This window comes from Thermobia domestica, chromosome 10 (genome assembly GCF_964235325.1).
Source record: "Thermobia domestica chromosome 10, izTheDome1.hap1.1, whole genome shotgun sequence".
Classification (NCBI taxonomy): Eukaryota; Metazoa; Arthropoda; class Insecta; order Zygentoma; family Lepismatidae; genus Thermobia; species Thermobia domestica.
Window position 1 is genome coordinate 233,827,142 of NC_137463.1, and position 23,388 is coordinate 233,850,529.

At 38.7% G+C, this 23,388-nt stretch overlaps 1 protein-coding gene across 1 annotated transcript; it reads left to right on the top strand.

Annotated features, from left to right (window-relative positions):
- The first annotated feature begins 21,899 nt into the window (after positions 1-21,899).
- LOC145661844 (uncharacterized) lies at positions 21,900-23,354 on the top strand. Its single transcript, XM_081727183.1, has one exon. It carries the CDS (start codon positions 21,900-21,902, stop codon positions 23,352-23,354), a length of 1,455 nt encoding a protein of 484 aa, XP_081583309.1.
- The last annotated feature ends 34 nt before the right edge of the window (positions 23,355-23,388 follow it).

Here is a 23,388-nt window from a genome sequence, read left to right on the forward strand (position 1 = left end):
GAGCTAAAAGAGAATGCTAGATCCTGATTTCTCTTTCTACCTGGACTAGATACACAAGAATAACCTGTGTTAACCGAACGATGTTTTCCATTTTCCAATTTTTAAATAAAATGAATTTATTATTTTTTTTTCATATTGTCCTGGTAATATTAAAGATTCATCACATTCCTCCTCCAAGCTTCTAACACTCGGACCAACTCTGAGTAATGAGTGGTATTTCAATGTGTTTTCATATTTCCTGGTGGCTGACATCCAGTGGAATGTCCGCATGGATGAGGTTCACTGTATGTGGTAAGATGCACTGAAAGTTTTAGATGCACTAGGGTTTCACCTGTGTGTATGAAAGTTCGGTCGCAAGGTCGTAATAATCAAAATTGAATAAAAGTGTTGTGTTTTTCACCTGTGAATTTGCGAAGTGTCAAAGTAAAGAGGAAGTGAGCGTTTGGTGGTTATTCACTCTGTATAAGGTAGTGAGTAAGCAAAGATGGTTTCTGTATTGGAAGCATGGGACCTTACAAAATTCAAATATTAAAACGAGTGTAATCTTGCATTCTAGAATCACTTGATGACAAGAAAGAAAACGTTAATATCAAGTGTTTAATGCTTTGGCATATTGTCTGTATACCGGTCTCTTTGTATTGTAAATGTTATAAATCTAAAGGATCTGGATCTCAATACCATAGTTTTGTTGTAACAAGAATGAAATAAACAAAAGAATGAACTTAAATATAAACACAAAATGTAATTGAAAGTCTTTAACCACATCTATATTGATTTGAAAGTCTTTCACTGATGGGTTATTTCATTGTCACTATAAGCATCACATTATACAATGCGATCCCGAAGTAATACAGCAAAGTACCTTTCTGTATTCTTTCAGTGACGTCAAGATTCCCCTTTCTTGTCAAAGTGCATTTTGTCCCATCTGAGTACCTTTTCCATCAGAAACAATTCCAGTCTATTATATTTTAACATGAACAATGTGATATGTTAATATGAAGCTGGAGAGTTTGAAGTACGAAGGGGATTGGGGATTATGAATGATTTAACATAAAGTGACGAGAGACATAGTCGGGAACACAAATATAACATATAAGAGTAAATAAAGCACTAAATCCTAAGCAAATCCTAAAATACGTAGATATATATACCATCACCAACAATAACATATATAGACCAATGTAAGGTGTTTCTATTATGTTAAGTAGCGTGCTTAGAACAGATGACGCAAAATATAGGCTATATTCCGTAAGGAGGCCAATTAATCAATATCATTAAAATAATCGGAGTCTGTAAGAATCCAAGACGCCAATGGAAGTGATGACGAATTAATGTCATTAGTTGTCTCTATTATAGATGTTGACATTTCCGTTTGAAGAATGGAGGTACACGGAGGCTGAGTTGTTTGTTGTGGTCGATGATCTAATACATTGTTAATAGTTATTACAAACCTTCCATTCGTTAGTTAATTTGAAGTGCAACGTCCCATTTCAGCACCGAGGCTACAGGGAATGCAGACCTCCAGAATGAAATGGGATCTGAACTACTTTAACGCGTTCAATGTTCTCCATATGGGTAACTCGAGGGAAATAAGTCTCCTAGATCATCGTGCCTCCCTTCTCGAATTACATCCCTGTCTGTGTGAGGAAAATTTTGTCTCAATATCTTATGTAGAAGGAAATGATGATAGAAATGATAACCTCTGTCCCCCCCTCCCTCATGATTTCGAATGCGGGTCTTGCTCAAAGTTTGTCTTTTTAAATCGTACTATTGGATTTTTGTATGCAGAATCAACACAAGCTACTGTATCCCTGTATACTATTATTACATACTTTAATACTAAAAAGAAACTACATAATGAAATCGCTTTTTTTATAATTTCATTTAACATTGCATTTATTTATTTTTATGTAAAACTTACCACATTTTAGGTTTATTTTGTCCTGTCGCCTGCAAGTTAAAATCCATTTCTGGAGACATTTCCCCTCTTTTTGAGGAAATCTAAAGTATTTTATATTAGTTCCTTTAGTTTTTCTGTAATAATTACTACAATCGTACACCGCACAGTTAGGCATTCTCAATGTCATTTAACAGAACAAAATAACAAAGAATTTCCACTTGTCACTTAAAGCCGCACCTTTTCCCATTGTCCCTTGCAAACCAGATGACGTCACAGCCACGACAGCGCTCCAGGCGACATTCGCATGCAACCACCTTGTAGTCTTTCCACCATGAGCTTTCTGCCACATTTGCTACAATCAATTGATCTAGCGCTCCTTTACGGATCATGTCCAATATGAAGCATGAAAATATTTTATATAGGCCTATTTTAAAATAATTGTCAATCTATGCTAATACGAGAATTTGTATTATGTTTTTTAGTCAAGAATAATAAATAAATATTTTTGTTAGGAAATCTTAAAGAAATTAAGCGAAATTTCAAAGAAAATCGCTCTTATGTAAATAGGTTCTGGGTGAAGGGGCTTAAATTATAATAGTTATGTACAAAGACATAACATTTGGTCCGGAGCTGTAGTTCTTAGTTAAGCATAATAAAAACTACTTGGTACATAATATTTATGGAGAAAAAGCAAAAACTAAATATTTTTTAAAAAAAGTGTTTTTAGTTTTCCGGACGGAAACGAAAAATTTCCGGTTTTTTCAGGCCTCAAAATCACTAACTGTAACACATTCTTTTGGCTTTGTAAATTGTAGCTGTCCCGCCCCAAAAAAAATGACGGGCCCCGCCTAGATAAACCTGCTGGCTACACCCCTGTTTCAAAGCTAGTCTCATGGCCATCTCACACAGCCCACTGAAGAGTGCTTTCGTGTGTAAAATATGCAAAAATTACCATGGAAGAACAGTGCGTAGGGGAAAAGATACCATGAAATGTCTAAAGAGGATTATTTGTGGGAGTAATGCTAATGTGAATTCTGAAATAGTGACTACATTTGTGCGAATGAGAACATTTGCCAGAATTAAGTTTTTGAATAACTTGGCAAAACAGAAAAGTGTTAAGGTTTCTGTAAAAAGAGAAGGAAGCTCTCAGAACGAACGGGAGAAAAAGCTCAGGAAACTTGTCCACTGAAGTAAGCTTTCTAACAATAGAATATTATCGTAAAACACAATTAATATTATAAATTCTGTTCTCGATCATTATTCTATGTAGTAAATTATATACACTTAAGTTTGACTCTGCATGCAAGCTACAAAAAGGATTTTACTATGTAACGTTAATTCAGTATAGGACTTCTCACGCGAAGACCCTCTTCCTTATCTTTATGTGGGGAAAAAGCAGACGACAAATTTTTTGTGCGCTTCACGGGTCTATCAGTGACGTCATTCCGGGATAACCTATGACCGTGCAGCATGATTAAGAGGCAACCTGTTCTCTAGTAACCTTGATTACCAACACCTTGGATTAAACCGATAGTGTTAATATTATCAACAGTACACTAATGACACACACACAGTAATTAAAAAATTTTAATATTCATAAATAATAAAATCCGTGACGATATATATTCTTTTCTTCTTTATCCTTAAAAAAACTTATATAGACCTATGTTAAAAAATTTATTTTATTACTATGGTCACTTCAATGGCGCTATGTCGCGAAAATCACTGAAATAATGTTGTACTTGTTACTTAAAAGAGTACGAGTTTAAGAGGCCGTAATATAACTACAAAGATGGAAAAGTACCCCCCCCCCCCCAAAAAAAAAAGGATGGCATGGACGAACCAACTGCCTGATTGCGAACAGTATATCACAAATATAAAATACAGTTTAAATATGGATGTGGGTCCACACAAAGATAAATTGTTATGAAACACGAAAGAATTATGCTGGTTTTAGACGATCCAAGAAAGCTTGAACAAGACCATTCAATATCTCAAATTTACATGCTCAAAGGACTATTGTTCAAGACACTTGAACGAGAGTCTCGAATGGTCTTAAAACAACTTTTACACGATCATGGAGGTATTGAATCATGTTTTATATACTTGTTGATAGGTGGCAGTCCAAAACAAGTGACTGAAACTATGAAAACAAATTAAAGCGAAACTGCGTACTAATGTAGTTCAGACCTACACATGAATAGCTATAATATTAGCATATAGCATATATTTCCCAACTTTCTGCAAGCATTTGGAATTTATTAGATTACCGGTATATTAAATCATTTAGATAACAGGTCAATTGATTCTGTAGCAACCCCCTTCTACTTTTCACTAAGTATTTTGTTCCTTTTACATTACATGCGGGTTAGGTTAGCTTAAGTTAAAAGAATAAAATGCTGCTTAGATATAAAATCCCTGTACTAACATGTAAGCTTTTTAAAAATCTGATTCTTCAAATGGCGTACTGATGGCAGAATCACACTCAAAAAGAAAAATCGAACTGTTTTCCAAAATAGTATCACGAAGTAATGACTACCTTTTGATGCTATTCTTGCTATGATATCGAAGACTGTTTAGAGAAAAGGCTGAAAACGCACAAAAACCAAACGGAGCAATGATAACATATTTTTTCAGCCATTGGATTTACCGCCCATATCTGCATCACACTTTCTTCACAAATCTATCCCATATTTGGTGGTGGTTAAGAATAACTCGTAAAATAGTAATTTTGCTGTTAAAATGTGTGAGTGCGTGTGAAAGAGGACTGTTTGGAATAATAATTTTCACTGTCGGAACGTGCCTGTATAATGTAGGAAACAAGTATTTTATGTTTAGAAGTTTAATGTTACCAGTATCAAATCATTACAAGGGCTATAGTTAAGTTCAAATGAGTGAATACGATGTGAAGGGATTGTTGCACTATTCTTATTGTGCAAGAGAATAAAGTATCCACCTACCATGTCAGGGCGACGTTGTAGGGACATTTTTAGACTCAGATTTTGAAATTTTTGTTCATTTTAATCATAACTTTGTATAATTATATATACATATTTAGAAAATTAAGAATGACTGCAGTAAGTTTTAAAATATGGTAGATTCTCAACCAATCAAGGAAGCACGGTGGCTCAATGGCAGAAGGCTCACCTCTGGTGCAAGGGGTACTGGTCCGCTTCTCGGTCAAGTGAGTTTGTGGTGGGCAACATCGTGTCCGTGAGTTTCTCGGAGTACTCCCGCATTCTCATTCCACCAAATTGCACATAATTATTCACTTGCATTTATCTTTTGTCTTCTTTAGTCCACGGGACAGAAAAGAGAAAACTTATCAAGAAAATTCAGAAAATTATGTAATTTTATGGTTTATATGTTTTCCAGTCTAGCTGTAACACCCCTACATCGTCTTAACTTACGCCTAGTACTTCGTTTCTTGCTTGAAATAGTCATGTTGCTGCAATTTCTTTATTTGGGCTGCTTTGTATATACATATTTATTTCTATATATTTTTAGAACATGATAGTATATGTAGCGTTCTATTTCGTACAAATGTTTAATAATACAATTTGTTAAGGCGTAAATTTTGACACTAATATTCAGAGAACTGTCAATTTCTCTAAACCTTTTGTTCAAATACAACTTCTATTAATAAGCGATTAGCGATTTCAAATAAGATAATTTTTTATAAATCAAAAATAAAAACGATGTTTAAAATATTAAATACGTGCGTTCCTGCTCAATAAAGTTTTTAACCTCCCCTGAGATTCTGATCAAACTTACGTAATAGCAACCTCTTAAAAAAAACTGTCAAGCATAACGAAAATATACATACGTGCATCTCTCTTAACGAAAACCATAAATTCTCCCTTGAGATATTCTCAAAGTTTATATGGGGTCATCAGTAAAGAATTCTCTTTCAAGCAAAATAATAATAATAGTAAATCAAAACCGATCAATGTGTTACGAAAATATACTTGAGCATGCCTAAATATATAATAATGAAATGCATTAACGACACACTGTGTTATAGATTATTCAGGTCTATACATACTCGAGTGTATTACTTCAGATGTTTAAAAAAGAAAAGAAAGAAAAAGCAGAAAATGTAGTGAGCAATATTGGCTTGTTCAAGCTTCAAAGTTGTTTAATATGAACTGCTATTGCTGTTCCTTTTGCTATTGTAAATATCTTCCTTTGAATTCACTTTGCTTAAGCATTGATTACATTACGTTTATATAATTATTGTTTGTACTAAAATTTTTATTTCGTTGAAGATCACTATAAATAGAAGAGAAGTTTGCGTGTAAGATACCAGCGAGCAAGCGCTTGTTAAAAGTTCATCTGACTCTCGTTGGCCACATCTGCGACCAAGATGACGTCATGCGCCAGAGCGACAAGAATTTAGCACAGCATTGCACCCACCTTGCAGTCTTTCCACCATGAGCAAGCTCTGCATTTGGTCATTCCTTACACGGAAGAGATACCATGCTATTTTTCGATCGGTAAGGATCGATAAATAATTTACCGATTATTAATTATATGTATTTTGTTATTTTTAAATGACTGAAGCGAGGTAATCTGACGATGTTTTAACAGCTGGTCATTTCGATGGTCCAGGCTGGCCCCGATACCCCCGTGGTTACACCACTGCCTTGAATCGATGATGGTGAAGAATGATGAACGGCAACATATTTACTCTACTGATTACTTAAATGAGGATGTGTTTTTGTATTATTATTATTATTAATATTATTATTATTATTATTATTATTATTATTATTATTATTATTATTATTATTATTATTATTATTGCAAGCCAACCTGCTATATACGCCAGTCAATCTTTTTCCATTGCTCATTGTATCTCATTTGTAGCACACTTGACTTAAAAACATCTTTGTCTTCGGTCATTGTTTTCAGCATTTCATCAGTACATACAACACCACATTTTAAAAGAAATTTGCTTAAAATAAATTCTAGTATTTGTGTTTTTGTTAATTTTCAGTACCCCAGGATTATTGCTTGTTACCTTATACAACGTATAATGTAACATGGCCCGGAAGTTTTGGGCAACCAGTGTATATATGAATTTAATATTTATTAAAATTTTATTTTTAATATATAATTAATCAATAACTTGATTTGAAGTAGATCGCAAAATTTGCGTTAAGTTCCTTGAACTAATGATTTTAGTATATTTAGAGGGAAATATATGGTAATATATTTACATTGAACAATTATTTGCATATTTAGCTAAAATATAATATTATTTTAGGAAATAAGGTAATTTCGGGTCGTTTTTAGTCCTTTCCAATAAGTTTTCATTCATATTTTTGGCTTAGGGGATCTTCAAAAGAATTCAAAATTTTTACTTCAAAAATCTTCTTTAAAATTTTTCATTTGTAAAGTCAGCCATAGTAGCTTCTTGAAGCATCTCTTTGTTTAATCTAAATTATCTGTGATTGGATCTTCCGCAATCACAGTTGTGGTTGAGATTTTTCGGCTTCTTTGATCTTGAGAGAAACACCTATCATCGTATAGTTACGTCACTATGAACCTCCAATTAGGGATCTTCTTCCCATTGTCTTTGTCTTTTATGGGAAGCAGTGTTAAGTGATGGACGTACGATAATCTCCGTCCATAAAAACGTGGAAAAGAGAAGTATTTAAAGGTTTCGACACAAAATAATTGATACCATTGATATCTGTGGACATAATATGGAAGGCAGTGAGTTGGTTGCTGTGCTCAATGGACTGTAAAGTTGTGGAAGTGAAAACAAACGAATACATCAGAGCGTGCAGGACTGACGCCAGCCTTTTGGGTGAAACCGTGTCGGGAATCGAACGTGAAGGCCAGCAAATGCCTTTTGTGTTTTGTATTCGCTATTAACCCACTCACTTCAGTGGGAGCGAAAAAAAAAATATCTTCTTCAAGAAAGTCTGGCTAGGAAGGACAGACCTGGAAGGTATCTATATTTCTTTCATGGAATCCAAGTAAGTGATAGCATCAAAATTTACTGTTGTTTTGGCCACGTGAGAACCTCTAAATTCTAACCTCTTTCGTATCAGACATGTTTATATCGGGTGTTGTGATGCCTTATAAAATGTGCTAAACGCTGCGTAGTTTTCCCTAAGTTATACAATATGCAAACTTAGCGATGTGACGTAAACCACTCGTTCAATGGACGGGGGAAAAATTGTTCTTTTGGAGTTTCAGTGTGGATGTTTGTTACCAACAGTCCAAGAAATGTGTGTACTCTCGAGTACATACATTTCACCCAAAATTATATTTTGAATATGTAATCTCGTATATTCTTTTTTTTTATTATTATTTTCCGTACTGCTATATTACAGAACAAATCCATTCTCTGGTTTGTGCTTACCTTCACTGTAGTTTGAATACGATGAGACAAATATATACAAAGTTTCGGCTCACATTGATAATAAGGGTGCTTGCATAGCTATTGGTAATGGGAGATGCTCGTCAGCAACAACACGTTTGTTATGTATTTTAAATTCCTTTCACCAGAAACCAGACATTCGAATTTTAAGCACATAGTTTAAGATTTTTTTTTATTTTAACAATTTACAAAAGTAAAGCTGAATGGTCGACGTCCCATACGTCCTCGGTAAGAAGCAGGGTGTGTGCTATATTATTAATCTGTTGAATAAAGTGATTTTTATATGTTTTAGGTTAAGTTAGTTAGATAGTTAGGCTAGGGACTAGGTTAAGTGTACTTTCTTTTCATGTAGATTTATTTAGTGTATGTATTGTCTCAAGAGAAAATGTTTTGTTGTGGGAATCAAAGTGGCTAGGTCTGAGCTCATACAAGGGAGGTCACCTTGTTGGTATAAATCCTCCGCGCTGACTCCACTTTCACAACGGTATCTAAAAAGAGAATACTAAGAAAAGAAAGTAAAGTATGTAGCACACAGCCGTAATGAGTAGCACGTGTGTAGTGCAAGGCTTACGTGATTTTGTAGTAAATGTCCTTATTTTCAATTTTTTTTTGACTAAACTAAACGTATGTAGAAATTGTTCATGATATGTGAATAGAATATGTAATGCAATGATAGACTTACCCATTCAGCTATGTCAAGAATTTTCCTCAATTTCCAACCTTCACGATTTTTTTATGTATTCTCCTGTTATTTCTTATCATACAGAAAGTTAGTGTAATAAAGTATGCGAGTCGAAACAAAATCTTTCATTATCCAGTGCTGAGCTAATTACTTAAATCTATGTAGTAAAGTAACTTCAATAGTATTGTTAGTACTCAGAAAGTCGAGTTTTGAAAAGCAGTACGTGAATAGTGTAACGAAAGTAAATTATAGCGTCTCGAAACGTACGGAATTGATTTCACTTAGTGTGACCGGGGTTGTAATCACAGACCTGCCAGGAAATTTCACTTCGTTAATAAGATCAACAAAATTCATTTTTGGCATTTAATTTTCTTAACGAAATTCCATTCCGTTGCGCGGTTTAGATCCGATTCGAGATTTTTTTTATCTGGGTTAGTAAACACAAACATTTAGATTTTCGAAGCACTCACCGTCAGTTTCACTCTTGGGTCAGTGTCTTGTTCTGTCGGATTGTGGTTTGTAACCTTATCTCGCGATGGGATGCAGGCTATGAACTGCGGATCGGGATACTGGGCTGCGAGTGAGAATGAAGGAGGCTTAGAAATCTTTATATTTAGGGTCAACTTGAGTTCTATTTTCCGGAGATGATTGGTGTAGTGGATGGGTCAGTGAGTGTTGATAGCTTACCCGTCTGGGCCCGGTGGGTTCGCGTTCAGCAATCAGTGACACATTCACGCAGCCATAGTCTCGAGGAAAGGGAACATCATACAGAAACACAATACCAGTATCATCATCATTATTTTTTATTTTTATTTTTACATTTTTTATTTTACATTTTATTTTATTTATTTATTTTATTGACTTTTTTTTGTAAAATTGGCGCTCCACAGCCAGGATCTGTTATTTCAACCTTTCGCGAGTGCTAAGTGAATCATCTTGAAAGAGAAGTGTAATGTAATGGGGACTGTTGTGACAAACGACTCCTTGAACGATGTGTAGTCACTCTTGAGTTTGTATATGTGTAACTTGGGGAAAACAATTTATATGAAATGGAGATGTCTGCTGGTAGCAGGTCAAGTACTGAATCCCGTAGTCCGAATGAATATGTATGTTGTAGTGAAGAAATACAGGGCTTTAGTGTTTATTGTGACGGTTGCTCTGGATGGGTGCATGCACAGTGCTATGGTATAACCGACGAGCAGGTAGAAGAATTGAATAAGTGTAGTGAGTCCTGGTTTTGGAAAACGTGTGTGGCCAAACAGCTGACTGTGCAATCGCTTTCCAAGTCACAGGAAAGTGGAAGTGAACGGAACACCGCGACGCACGACACGGGAGAGAAACTCTTACACAACGGTGGAGAGAGTGTCGGAACTGCAGGTTCACCTGCATCCGTGACAGACCTTGCGAAAATGTTAGAACGTTTTAGTCAAACTTTAACTTTAAGTTTGGACCAAAAATTTGAAAAGGTTGACAATATTATGAACCAAAGGTTTGAGAAAGTAGATAATAATTTGTACTCGATGAATCAAAAATTTGATTTATTAAAGTCGGAAATGGAGCAAATTGTAAATGAAAGAGTCGAAAATGTAAACAAGGACGTATCGGACCTCCGGAACGAAGTTCGCGATTTGTACACTTCGGTGGGGGAATTTCAGGATACGATAACAGCGCGGGTGGACACCGTTGAGGAGAATCTCCGGTTGTCAGTAGAAAAGCAAAATCGCAGATGTGATCAGCTCGCCAAAGAACTATCGCATCTCGAGTCGAGCACCCAGAAATCTTATGACGTACTCGAGGCTAAGATCCAAACTTTAGTGAAGGATCGGGAGCAAAGTAAACCAAGTCGTGCCGGTCGCAAGCGGTCACGTGACTTTGTTGGTTGTGAGGGTGTTGACTCTGACGGAACAGACTCTGACACCCGAGTGGATGTACCAGTCTCTTCGGTTGGGGAGACTCGTACTGTCCCAACGGTGACAGTCTCTGTCTGTCAGCCGACCAGAGTTCACACTAAGAATGTCTGGCCGTTTGACTTAAATTCGCATTCGTTGGTCACGAACAATTCCAGTCCCGCCTGTGGGGATATCATGAGTGGTCCGGTTGCCTCTAGGGCTTTAAATCCATTATTGACGTGGTCTCAGGCTTCGGTCTCGACTTCCAATGTATGTAGCTTAAGTCATGTAGTGTCCAATACTGTTGCAGATAGGACTCCTTCGTTTGTTGGAATTCCGGAGGGAGTATGTAGTCACACAGTGGTATCGATGCCGAGCAACTTATCTTTTGGCCCAAATTATACTTCTTATTCGAATTTTGGACAAAATTATTCAAATGCAAAGAGCCCTGTGATTGGCTGCAACTCTTCCCTGAATCCCGTCAGATATGAGGGATGTTCTGGAAATAGAGCGTTGAATCTTAGGCTGTCGGAAATAAATCACTTACCGAACTTCACTGGAGAATATGGTTTGGGCAGGTCTTTTCTAGAAAACTTAGAACAGGCGTTTAAGATAATCTCCGCATCGGAATACGAACGCATGGTTTTGGTACCGTGTTGTTTGTCGGCTGGGGCCAAGACTTGGTACCAAACGGTCTGCAAAGACATCAACAGTTATGCGGACTTTGTGCGTCTATTTAAGGAGCACTACTTCTCGGCCAGGATGGAACGCCTGCAGAAGAAATTCATCCAAGGGATGAAGTTTGATCGGACCAAGTATAACCGGCTAACTGACTTTGCCTGGAAGGTCATAGCTGAATATTATGCTGTGGCACAACATCCAGACGAGACGGAACTCATTTAAATTGTCCTAGATTGTCTGCCAGCTGGAGATGCTAAATTGTTGCGAGCCGTGGAGCCCAAGAATATCCAGCATCTGATTGTTAAGATAGCCGAAATAGAAGGTCATCCGGAACCTATGGAACCAGTGACAGATAAGAAATTCAAGCGTCTGCACATTCGGCAGGCCAAGATTGGAAAAAAGACCGAAAAGAACGGGAAGTCTCAACAGACAAAAGACACTTCGTCGCAGACGGAAGAGGCCGAAGGAAAGAAGAATGGTGATGCCAAGGGAAATGGAAATGGCAATCGATTCTTGGGGAACCGAGGTCGAAGAAATTTTCAGGCCAGAAGACCCTGGTTCAACGACAATCGAAGGCAAAACTGGGGGAATGGAAACCAGAATGCTGAATATGTTTCCAACCCTAATTACCAATCGGGAGCGATGAACTTTGGATGTCATCGAGGTGCATCCCAACAGTGCGCGCCGAATTCGAACCATATACCGGGAGCGCAAGCCTATCCGGGATACATGCCGAATTTGCCTCCTGGAGGAGGATTGGCGACTCCCACATCCACTCCTTCCCCAGCGGTGAATATGGCTATGTCCACTGGTTGGCCTTCACCGTATACGACGTTCATGCCGCCGATGGCGCAGTCATCTGAAGCGAATGGGAATAGTTCGGGAAATGCATGTCGCAGCCCTCATTAGGGGAGACTGTGGACTGCGATATGAATTCCTCGACTCCCCAAAAGGAAGAAAGTTCGGTAACGGAACATCAAAATTTTCGTTTGGCATCAACCTGTCCAGAAGTTAATCTCGAACCTCAAAATTCAAAATTAGATGTTTTGGTAACTTCCGGAATTCGGGGAAACAAATCGGGCACGCCTCTGTTCTCGGTTCGTTTCGTGATAGACGAGAGGGAGTGTGACTCCAGTGCGGAAAAGGGTGTTCTTTTGTCCTACCCCTCACCCACTCTAACTTGCTCGGTAGGAGAGTTATCTTTGGTTTGTATCCTAGATTCTGGAGCGGATACGAATTTGCTCTCGGGAGATGCTTGGAGGCGAATAAAAGACATCTATCCTTCTGCCAAACTTCGACCGAAAACTAATATCTCTTTAAAAGGTTTTGCAGGAGACGAATCATTCCAAGTTAAAGGTTTCCAGATCTTAAACTTCACTATCCAAGGTTGTGTTTTTGAAGTCCCAGTCTATGTTGTCCAGAAATTAAAAGCACACTGTATTTTAGGATTCCCGTTCTTCGTTCGGTATAAAGTTTCCCTAAATTTTAAGTCTAAAGAAATTTCGCTTCAAACGGACTCGGGACAGACCATCTCTATTGACATGGAACAGCAGCATTGTTGCCAGGTTACTGTAGCCGAATTAACTTCAGATAAAGAGAACGACTCTTTATTTCAACCCTCGGTTACGGAGGAGGAACTTCGGGACTTTGTTTCTCAGAGAACCGATCGCGATTCGGATTCTCAGGAGAGGCTATTTTCATTATTAGTTCGATTCAGGTGTCTCTTCACAGAGAATCCCCGTGTCATAAATGTCGAGCCGTATAGAATACAGCTTTCCGACGACGTCCCGGTGGTAGGAAAGTTGTATCCTGTACCCATTCATCTTCAAAAAGAGTTTGAGGAGGTCTTAGATAAGTGGGTAAAACTTGGGATTATCGTTGAAGGTCCTTCACCTTACAGATGCCGTGTACATATTGTGCGTAAGGCGTCTGGAGAGCTAAGGCCCGTGATTGATCTGCGTGGTATCAACGAGCGTGTGATTACACCAAAGATTCAGGTCGAGCCGATCTCCGATCTAATCGCGCGAGTCAGTGGTGCAACCATTTTCACCTCGTTGGACTGTACGCAATCATATCATAGTGTCCCGATCCATCCAGACTCTTACAAATATGTTAGTTTTGTCTACAAAGGACGTCAGTATCAAATGACTCGTTTAACAATGGGTTTGAAATCATCACCAGCGGTTTTCCAGTCTGTCATGCACACCTTCTTTGGATTAGAAACCTTCAAAAATTTTCTTATAGTTTACCTGGACGACGTACTTTGTTTTTCATCTTCCATAGACGAACATTTTCAGCATTTAGAAAAGGTTTTCAACACTCTTCGTTCGGCTAATCTTTCTCTCAATTTTCGGAAATGCAACTTCTTCAAATTCGAAATTCCTTTTCTTGGTCATCTTGTTTCAGGATCTTCTGTAAAAATAAATCCTAAAAGTAATGAGGCTATCCGTCACTTTCCCCTTCCACGAACTAAGAAGGCTCTACGGAGATTTCTTGGTCTCGTGGGATGGCGAAAGCGACATTTTCAAAACTTCGCAGGTTTAACTGCTCCGTTTTACGATCTTCTTAAGAAGGACCGGAAGATAGAATACTCTTCGGAGTTATTAGAAAAGTTCGATCATCTAAAGGAACTTCTAAGTAGTCCTCCTGCTCTTGCCCAACCTGATTTCAATTTGGATTTTCATCTGTTCAGTGATGCCTCTGCGGAGCAATTGGCTGGCTACGTGGCTCAATTTCCCCCGGGACAGGACGACCCGGAGGTTATTGCATACGCGAGTCGGCGAATAAAACCGCATGAGGCCTCCTTGTCAGTTTTCCAGTTAGAGTTGACAGCTGTCCTTTTCCTTTGCGAGAAGTTCTACTTCATTTTGGGTCGACGGACTACGGTCCACTGTGACAATGCTGCAGTCACATATGCTTTCAGTTTGAGAAATTTCGATGCTCGAACTACTCGTCTTCTGCTTAAACTGCAACGTTTCGATTTACAATTTGTTCACATCAAAGGCTCTGACAATGAAATCGCTGACCTATTGAGCCGTTATCCTCCAGAAATTCCTGAGGCAGAAGAGGATCATTTTATAAATTTTTTGACCGCGGAGGACGCTGACCTCTTGGATGTCGCGGAACTGAGGCGAGAACAGCGGAAAGATCCGTATTGTAGAAAGCTACACGCCATTTGGAAGGATTCTCGAGACAATGACAGGATACGTGTGGAGAATCATTTAGTTTATATTAGAAATTCTCAAAATTCTGTTTGGCTGCTGGTCATTCCTGCCAGCTTGGTGGAAAATATGGTTTCGGCAATTCACAACAAAGGCCATTTTGGTGTAAAGCGATGTTTGTCGTTCGCTAAGGCCATGTTTCACTGGAAAAGTATGCGTGAGACTTTTACTAAGTATATTCAAGAATGCCTTCCTTGTGCGCGAACTAAGTACTCGTACAGGGTGATCAGAAAGGAACCCTGCCATGTTGAGGCCTCTGCTTCCTTCGAGAAACAATGCCTCGATCTGGTTGGGCCCCTTCCTAGGAGTCAGGGTTATAAGTATATCTTGTCTATCCTGGACGTCTACAGTCGCTTCGTGTGTTTCTTCCCCCTCAGGACGGCTCACACGAGGGAGATTGTGGCTGTCCTCGAGAAAAGATATTACTATCAACTACCTTACCCTAAGTATTTGGTGAGTGACCAAGTTCCGCAATTCTTGTCGCGCGTCTGGCGAGAATTTTGTCAAAAACATCGAATCAAACACATACTTACCACGCCATACCATCCTTCCTCCCGTGGCATTATCGAGCGCAGACATCGTGACCTCCACCGCATTCTCCGCCTCTATTGTAGCAAGAATCAATCCAAATCGAGTACCTTTCTAAAAGCCGCCCGAGATTTGTGTAACCATTCCTGGTGTGATGCACTTGGATGCACACCAGCAGAGCGTTTCCTATGCTACTCTGCGTCCAAGAGCTTCAAGGAGAACTTTATCTGGCCAAAAGAATCACTTCCTGTCAGTGAAGACAAGAAACTCGTCATATCTAGTCCAGCAACTGTGCCCAAGAAAGAACGTAAGCAGCAGAAAGATCAGGACACCATTACTGAAGGCTCATTAGTAATGGTTAAAACACATCACGTGTCATCCATACCAAAGAAAGTCTTTGCCAAGTTTATGGATACCTATGTGGGACCATACATTGTTTCTGCTATAACCAGAAATTCAGCTAGATTACAAAGTTTAAAAGGAGAGAATATTGGTACTCAGAGTTTCGATAATCTCAAATTATTTCGATGCTCTGAAGAAAAGAGGAGAGAGCTGTTGGGAGGTTGAACAGAAACAAAACATAGTCGAGAAAGAAAAAAAGAAAGAGAATCGTAGGTTAAATTTAGATAAAGGTAATTCTTGGTTGTTTTGTGTCTATTTTGTGTCCAATTTTCCTCTTTCGTATAGAGTAGTTATAAAATTCTTTGTTAGGCTTAAGGTCTCTGAAAAATTTTCTAAAACATTTCCTATATTGATTGTATTGCATTAGTGTATTTTATGAATAAAATGTTAGGTTGGAGAAAAAAAGGAGCTTAACTTAGGACTTCTAAGTTAGATTTTTTTTTCCGAAGCTCCCGGAGGATGTTACCTTATACAACGTATAATGTAACATGGCCCGGAAGTTTTGGGCAACCAGTGTATATATGAATTTAATATTTATTAAAATTTTATTTTTAATATATAATTAATCAATGACTTGATTTGAAGTAGATCGCAAAATTTGCGTTAATTTCCTTGAACTAATGATTTTAGTATATTTAGAGGGAAATATATGGTAATATATTTACATTGAACAATTATTTGCATATTTAGCTAAAATATAATATTATTTTAGGAAATAAGGTAATTTCGGGTCGTTTTTAGTCCTTTCCAATAAGTTTTCATTCATATTTTTGGCTTAGGGGATCTTCAAAAGAATTCAAAATTTTTACTTCAAAAATCTTCTTTAAAATTTTTCATTTGTAAAGTCAGCCATAGTAGCTTCTTGAAGCATCTCTTTGTTTAATCTAAATTATCTGTGATTGGATCTTCCGCAATCACAGTTGTGGTTGAGATTTTTCGGCTTCTTTGATCTTGAGAGAAACACCTATCATCGTATAGTTACGTCACTATGAACCTCCAATTAGGGATCTTCTTCCCATTGTCTTTGTCTTTTATGGGAAGCAGTGTTAAGTGATGGACGTACGATAATCTCCGTCCATAAAAACGTGGAAAAGAGAAGTATTTAAAGGTTTCGACACAAAATAATTGATACCATTGATATCTGTGGACATAATATGGAAGGCAGTGAGTTGGTTGCTGTGCTCAATGGACTGTAAAGTTGTGGAAGTGAAAACAAACGAATACATCAGAGCGTGCAGGACTGACGCCAGCCTTTTGGGTGAAACCGTGTCGGGAATCGAACGTGAAGGCCAGCAAATGCCTTTTGTGTTTTGTATTCGCTATTAACCCACTCACTTCAGTGGGAGCGAAAAAAAAATATCTTCTTCAAGAAAGTCTGGCTAGGAAGGACAGACCTGGAAGGTATCTATATTTCTTTCATGGAATCCAAGTAAGTGATAGCATCAAAATTTACTGTTGTTTTGGCCACGTGAGAACCTCTAAATTCTAACCTCTTTCGTATCAGACATGTTTATATCGGGTGTTGTGATGCCTTATAAAATGTGCTAAACGCTGCGTAGTTTTCCCTAAGTTATACAATATGCAAACTTAGCGATGTGACGTAAACCACTCGTTCAATGGACGGGGGAAAAATTGTTCTTTTGGAGTTTCAGTGTGGATGTTTGTTACCAACAGTCCAAGAAATGTGTGTACTCTCGAGTACATACATTTCACCCCAAAATTATATTTTGAATATGTAATCTCGTATATTCTTTTTTTTATTTTCCGTACTGCTATATTACAGAACAAATCCATTCTCTGGTTTGTGCTTACCTTCACTGTAGTTTGAATACGATGAGACAAATATATACAAAGTTTCGGCTCACATTGATAATAAGGGTGCTTGCATAGCTATTGGTAATGGGAGATGCTCATCAGCAACAACACGTTTGTTATGTACTTTAAATTCCTTTCACCAGAAACCAGAAATTCGAATTTTAAGCACATAGTTTAAGATTTTTTTTTATTTTAACAATATACAAAAGTAAAGCTGAATGGTCGACGTCCCATACGTCCTCGGTAAGAAGCAGGGTGTGTGCTATATTATTAATCTGTTGAATAAAGTGATTTTTATGTTTTAGGTTAAGTTAGTTAGATAGTTAGGCTAGGGACTAGGTTAAGTGTACTTTCTTTTCATGTAGATTTATTTAGTGTATGTATTGTCTCAAGAGAAAATGTTTTGTTGTGGGAATCAAAGTGGCTAGGTCTGAGCTCATACAAGGGAGGTCACCTTGTTGGTATAAATCCTCCGCGCTGACTCCACTTTCACAACGGTATCTAAAAAGAGAATACTAAGAAAAGAAAGTAAAGTATGTAGCACACAGCCGTAATGAGTAGCACGTGTGTAGTGCAAGGCTTACGTGATTTTGTAGTAAATGTCCTTATTTTCAATTTTTTTTGACTAAACTAAACGTATGTAGAAATTGTTCATGATATGTGAAGAGAATATGTAATGCAATGATAGACTTACCCATTCAGCTATGTCAAGAATTTTCCTCAATTTCCAACCTTTGCGATTTTTTTTATGTATTCTCCTGTTATTTCTTATCATACAGAAAGTTAGTGTAATAAAGTATGCGAGTCGAAACAAAATCTTTCATTATCCAGTGCTGAGCTAATTACTTAAATCTATGTAGTAAAGTAACTTCAATAGTATTGTTAGTACTCAGAAAGTCGAGTTTTGAAAAGCAGTACGTGAATAGTGTAACGAAAGTAAATTATAGCGTCTCGAAACGTACGGAATTGATTTCACTTAGTGTGACCGGGGTTGTAATCACAGACCTGCCAGGAAATTTCACTTCGTTAATAAGATCAACAAAATTCATTTTTGGCATTTAATTTTCTTAACGAAATTCCATTCCGTTGCGCGGTTTAGATCCGATTCGAGATTTTTTTTATCTGGGTTAGTAAACACAAACATTTAGATTTTCGAAGCACTCACCGTCAGTTTCACTCTTGGGTTAGTGTCTTGTTCTGTCGGATTGTGGTTTGTAACTTTATCTCGCGATGGGATGCAGGCTATGAACTGCGGATCGGGATACTGGGCTGCGAGTGAGAATGAAGGAGGCTTAGAAATCTTTATATTTAGGGTCAACTTGAGTTCTATTTTCCGGAGATGATTGGTGTAGTGGATGGGTCAGTGAGTGTTGATAGCTTACCCGTCTGGGCCCGGTGGGTTCGCGTTCAGCAATCAGTGACATATTCACGCAGCCATAGTCTCGAGGAAAGGGAACATCATACACAAACACAATACCAGTATCATCATCATTATTTTTTATTTTTATTTTTACATTTTTTTATTTTACATTTTATTTTTATTTATTTTATTGACTTTTTTTGTAAAATGCTTAAAATAATCATTCTAATTCTATTTAATGCATTTAAAACTGTAGAATGACCATAGAGTTCTCAAGGGTCTTCAAAGCGTTTGGTCTACGGGTGACGTATTACGATCTTCACCGACTCCCTCCGAACGAAAACCGAAGTGTTACGACGCAACCTGTTCTCTAGTAACCTTGGTTGAAATGACCCTAAATGCATTAATTGTGGACGAGTATTATGACCACCGATTAGCAATGTCCGGAACGTCAAAGACACAATAGAATTATTCAACTCATGGCTATCGATAAACTTACCTACAATGAAGCGCAAAAAAGAATACCCACGACGAAAGAATCAGTTAACCACAGTTCCTCTTCTCCCCTACCCTCGACATCCCAACGAAACCCCACACCAGAAATACCTTTTTTATTCCAAGGCCCATCCTCATCACGTTCATCCATAAAGCCCCGAACGCCCCGTCCCAATTTACCTAACCCTGCCAGGTCAACCATATCTCCTCCTCGGCAGGAGGGACGGATGCAGGAACACTCCAAAAAACGTAGAGCACCACGACAAGACGACGAGAGGGAAACATCTCCTCATCCTCCACACCTGAGCAACCCAGGAACTTCTAGCATTAAACAACGTCGAACTCTGGACGACACAGGGGAGCACCTGAATGATGCTTCGCTAACATATAGACGCAGGATGATGATCCAATCGAGGACGTCCGACAATACCGATCAACGTGAAGATTCCTTACAAAGCTTTCTCCAGAATTTACTTCATAGTATTGAGAAATACGCCGCCATTAATTATGGTTATAAGCCCGCTACGCAAACCACAGAAGACTCTCCGTTATATGCACTCTTACATGACTATTTTCGATCTTTAGATAATGGCCAGTAGATCAGCTTTCACTATACTTCAATGGAACTGCCGTCAACTTAAGGGTAAAGAACCGTTTTTATGGCATTTAAGCCGTATTTTCACTCCAACCATCTTACTCCTACAGGAAACATGGAGTACAGTAGACTACTCACCACGGGTTCTGGAATATCGCCTATACACTCAGCATAGAATTGATGGTTACGGAAGCGTGGCAGTAGGTTTTCATAAACAGATATCATTCGATGAAATTCAACTCTTAGATCTTCAGCATCCTTTATTGAAACCTCCCACTCAAGTGCAAGGCTTTCGATACCAACAGCTAGAACTCATAAACGTTTACTCTCCTCGAGACCAGAAGATTTCAAAGCATCTCTGGACCTACCTCTTCACGCAATGCCGCTCACCTTGCATCATAGCAGGCGACTCAAATACCAAGAGTAAACAATGGGGATCTTCGAGTACCAACCGGGCCGCGGATCACCTCATTGAGGCTCTGGAGGGCATACCACTGCTGATCGCAAATGAAGGTACGGCTACACGTCTTCGGAATTTAAATTCACCTCCTTCAGCACCAGATCTAACGTTACTTAGTGTGGACAACTTTCTACAGCACACCTGGCAGGTCTATGGGTTCACAGGAGGCAGTGATCATTTTCCCATTATCACCACCTTGGACCACATGCAAGGACCTAGATCATCTCACCGACCCGGTTACGCTTCAACACCGTTGCCATATGTCACCAGGACTTACGACAGAGACATTTTCCAGGCTTACCTCGAACACGCTGGCACTTCTCTACAGATTACAGATGGAATACATTCATTACAACTCCTGACGGAACACATCGTAACTGGCGCAAACCAGGCTAACAGAGGACAGGCACTTCGAAGGGGAAGATCTCAACGTTACAAATATCCCTGGTGGGATAAGTATTGTTAAAAACTGCTTAATACCAGCAAATCGGCCCAGAAACAATACTTCCAAGATCGAACTCCTGAAACCTATTTTCGCTACAGATTGGCGCAGTCACAACTAAAACAACACATGCAAAGATGCCGTAGAACTCATTCGCAACAATATTGCAAAACCTTACAAGAAGGAACTAGCGCTACATCTATCTGGAAATTCATACGGACTCAATTGTTAACGCGTTCTCCTCACCATGCGCCACATCCGAACCCTTTCTGGCTGAAAGAATTTCATTGCAATTTAACGGCTCCGACTGTCTTGTCTTCCCGCTAAACTTTGCTGTCGAACCTTACTACTGCACCTCTATCTCCTGCCATCGCAACCATCTTCCCTGAAGAATTAGCAGAAGCCCTATCAACAGCACGTCAAACCAGCTCAGGCGTGGATCAAATCACATACCAGCACCTTAAGGACCTACCAGCTTCAAGTCTTCAACTATTACTACAGTGTTTTCAAGCTATTTGGTCTACGGGACATGTACCGCCGAGTTGGAAACATTATTTAGTACTTCCAATCTTGAAACCGAAAAAAACAGTAGGTGAAGCTACCAGCTATAGACCTATCACTTTGCTTTCCTGCCTTAGCAAAACACTGGAAAAAATCGTATTGAGGAAAATTGAATGGTACACAGAATACCATAATATCCTTCCTAACACAATCATTGGAGCTCGTAAAGAAAAGGCTACTCATGATGCGCTCTCCACTTTTCTACTCGATATTTGGGAAGCATTCCAACATCGCCAATATGTTGTTGCGCTTAAACTGGATTTCGACAGAGCTTACGACCGGATAGATTTAGACAGATTGGTATATCATCTCACTGCTGCTCATCTGCCTTCACAGTTCATCAGGTACGTACACAACTGGTTAGTTAATAGAAGAAACAGTATAAAATACCAAGGGAAAATATCTGCTCCACGACTTACATCTCAAGGTTTGCCTCAAGGTTCATGCCTCAGTCCACTGTTATTCAACATTTACATGCTTGACTTTCACCTTGCACTTAAACATGTTAGAATTCTTAGTTACTTTGATGACCATCTCGTATATGTCCGTAGTTCCTCTCTACAGGAAGCCAAGAGCAAACTTCAAGAAGCACTAACATTTATCTCACACTGGAACTTGTCCAATGGAATGCAGGTCAACTGGAATAAAACGACATATACCGTTTTAACACGCAAAGGACAAGTGGGAAATATTCGATTGCTCATAGACAATCATACACTGAACCGTCAATCACAGCTCTCTTACCTGGGAATTGTTTTTGATGCACGCCTTTCCTGGAAGCCCCAACTCGAAACTCTTCAGGTAAATATACAACCTTATATCAATATAATAAGAAGTGTCAGCAATAAAAAATGGGGGACGGATATTGGCACCCTACTCCGAGTTTTTCAACTATGTATAGAAGCCATATTGAATTATGGAGGATTCCTTCTGTCACCGGTTCCAGCCAGACTCAGTTCTCTTCCTGTACGCCTTCAAGCATATACTCTCCGCACAATTTTCTCGCTACCTCAATCTGCTCCAATCAACGCTCTCTTAGAAGCTGCAGGCATAATACCGTTTCCAATACAAACAGATCATTCTGCTGCTCGTTACATACTGAGAAGACTAGGCATTACTTCATCTACAGTCATCCCCAAGCTGGAACTACTATACACACAAAACAGAACCGGTTCTCTACCGTACCGAGAGAGGCTGCCCTGGATATACCAGGCATATGTCAATCTACGCCGTTGGATACAAGTTATATATCGCAACCCTCGTCTACCGTGTTACACCATTCAATACCTTACTACTCTTCAAGCCGTGGAATTGGAATTTCCGATCACCACTACCAAACGAACGAATCTCTTAAGTCCGACTAGTGTAGCGCCGAGATGGGAATATTATATGACTCAGCATCACTCACAACGCATCCTAATCTATACAGATGCTTCCAAAAGAACTCATGGTGACTTGGAATATACCGGAGTGGCAATATACATTCCACAAACATCGCAGTTTGTAATTCAAAGAGTACCGAATCAGATGTCTATATTTCATGCAGAACTATGGGCTATTCGTATAGGCTTAAAACATGCCATAGAGCATAAATATCGTTATTTTGGCATCTGTAGTGATAGCCTTAGTGCATTACAAAGTATACACACAGCTGCTCTTTCGAACCGCATATCATGGATTCACAGTAATATTAAACAACAACTCTCGATTCTTAGGGAACGAAATCAATGCGCTTCCTTTTTCTATTGTCCTGCCCATTTCGGCATACCTGGCAACACTGTAGTTGATAAGTATGCGAAGGGCGGTACGCTTCAGGTTCGGATAATCAACATTCCTCTTCCAGCGGAAAGATTACATGGTTTCTTACATCAACAAAGACAAATAAAATGGAGACGCTACCAAGAACAAACAAGACACTGCGAAGGTTAACACTACTGAAATATTTTCCCAAATCCCACGATCA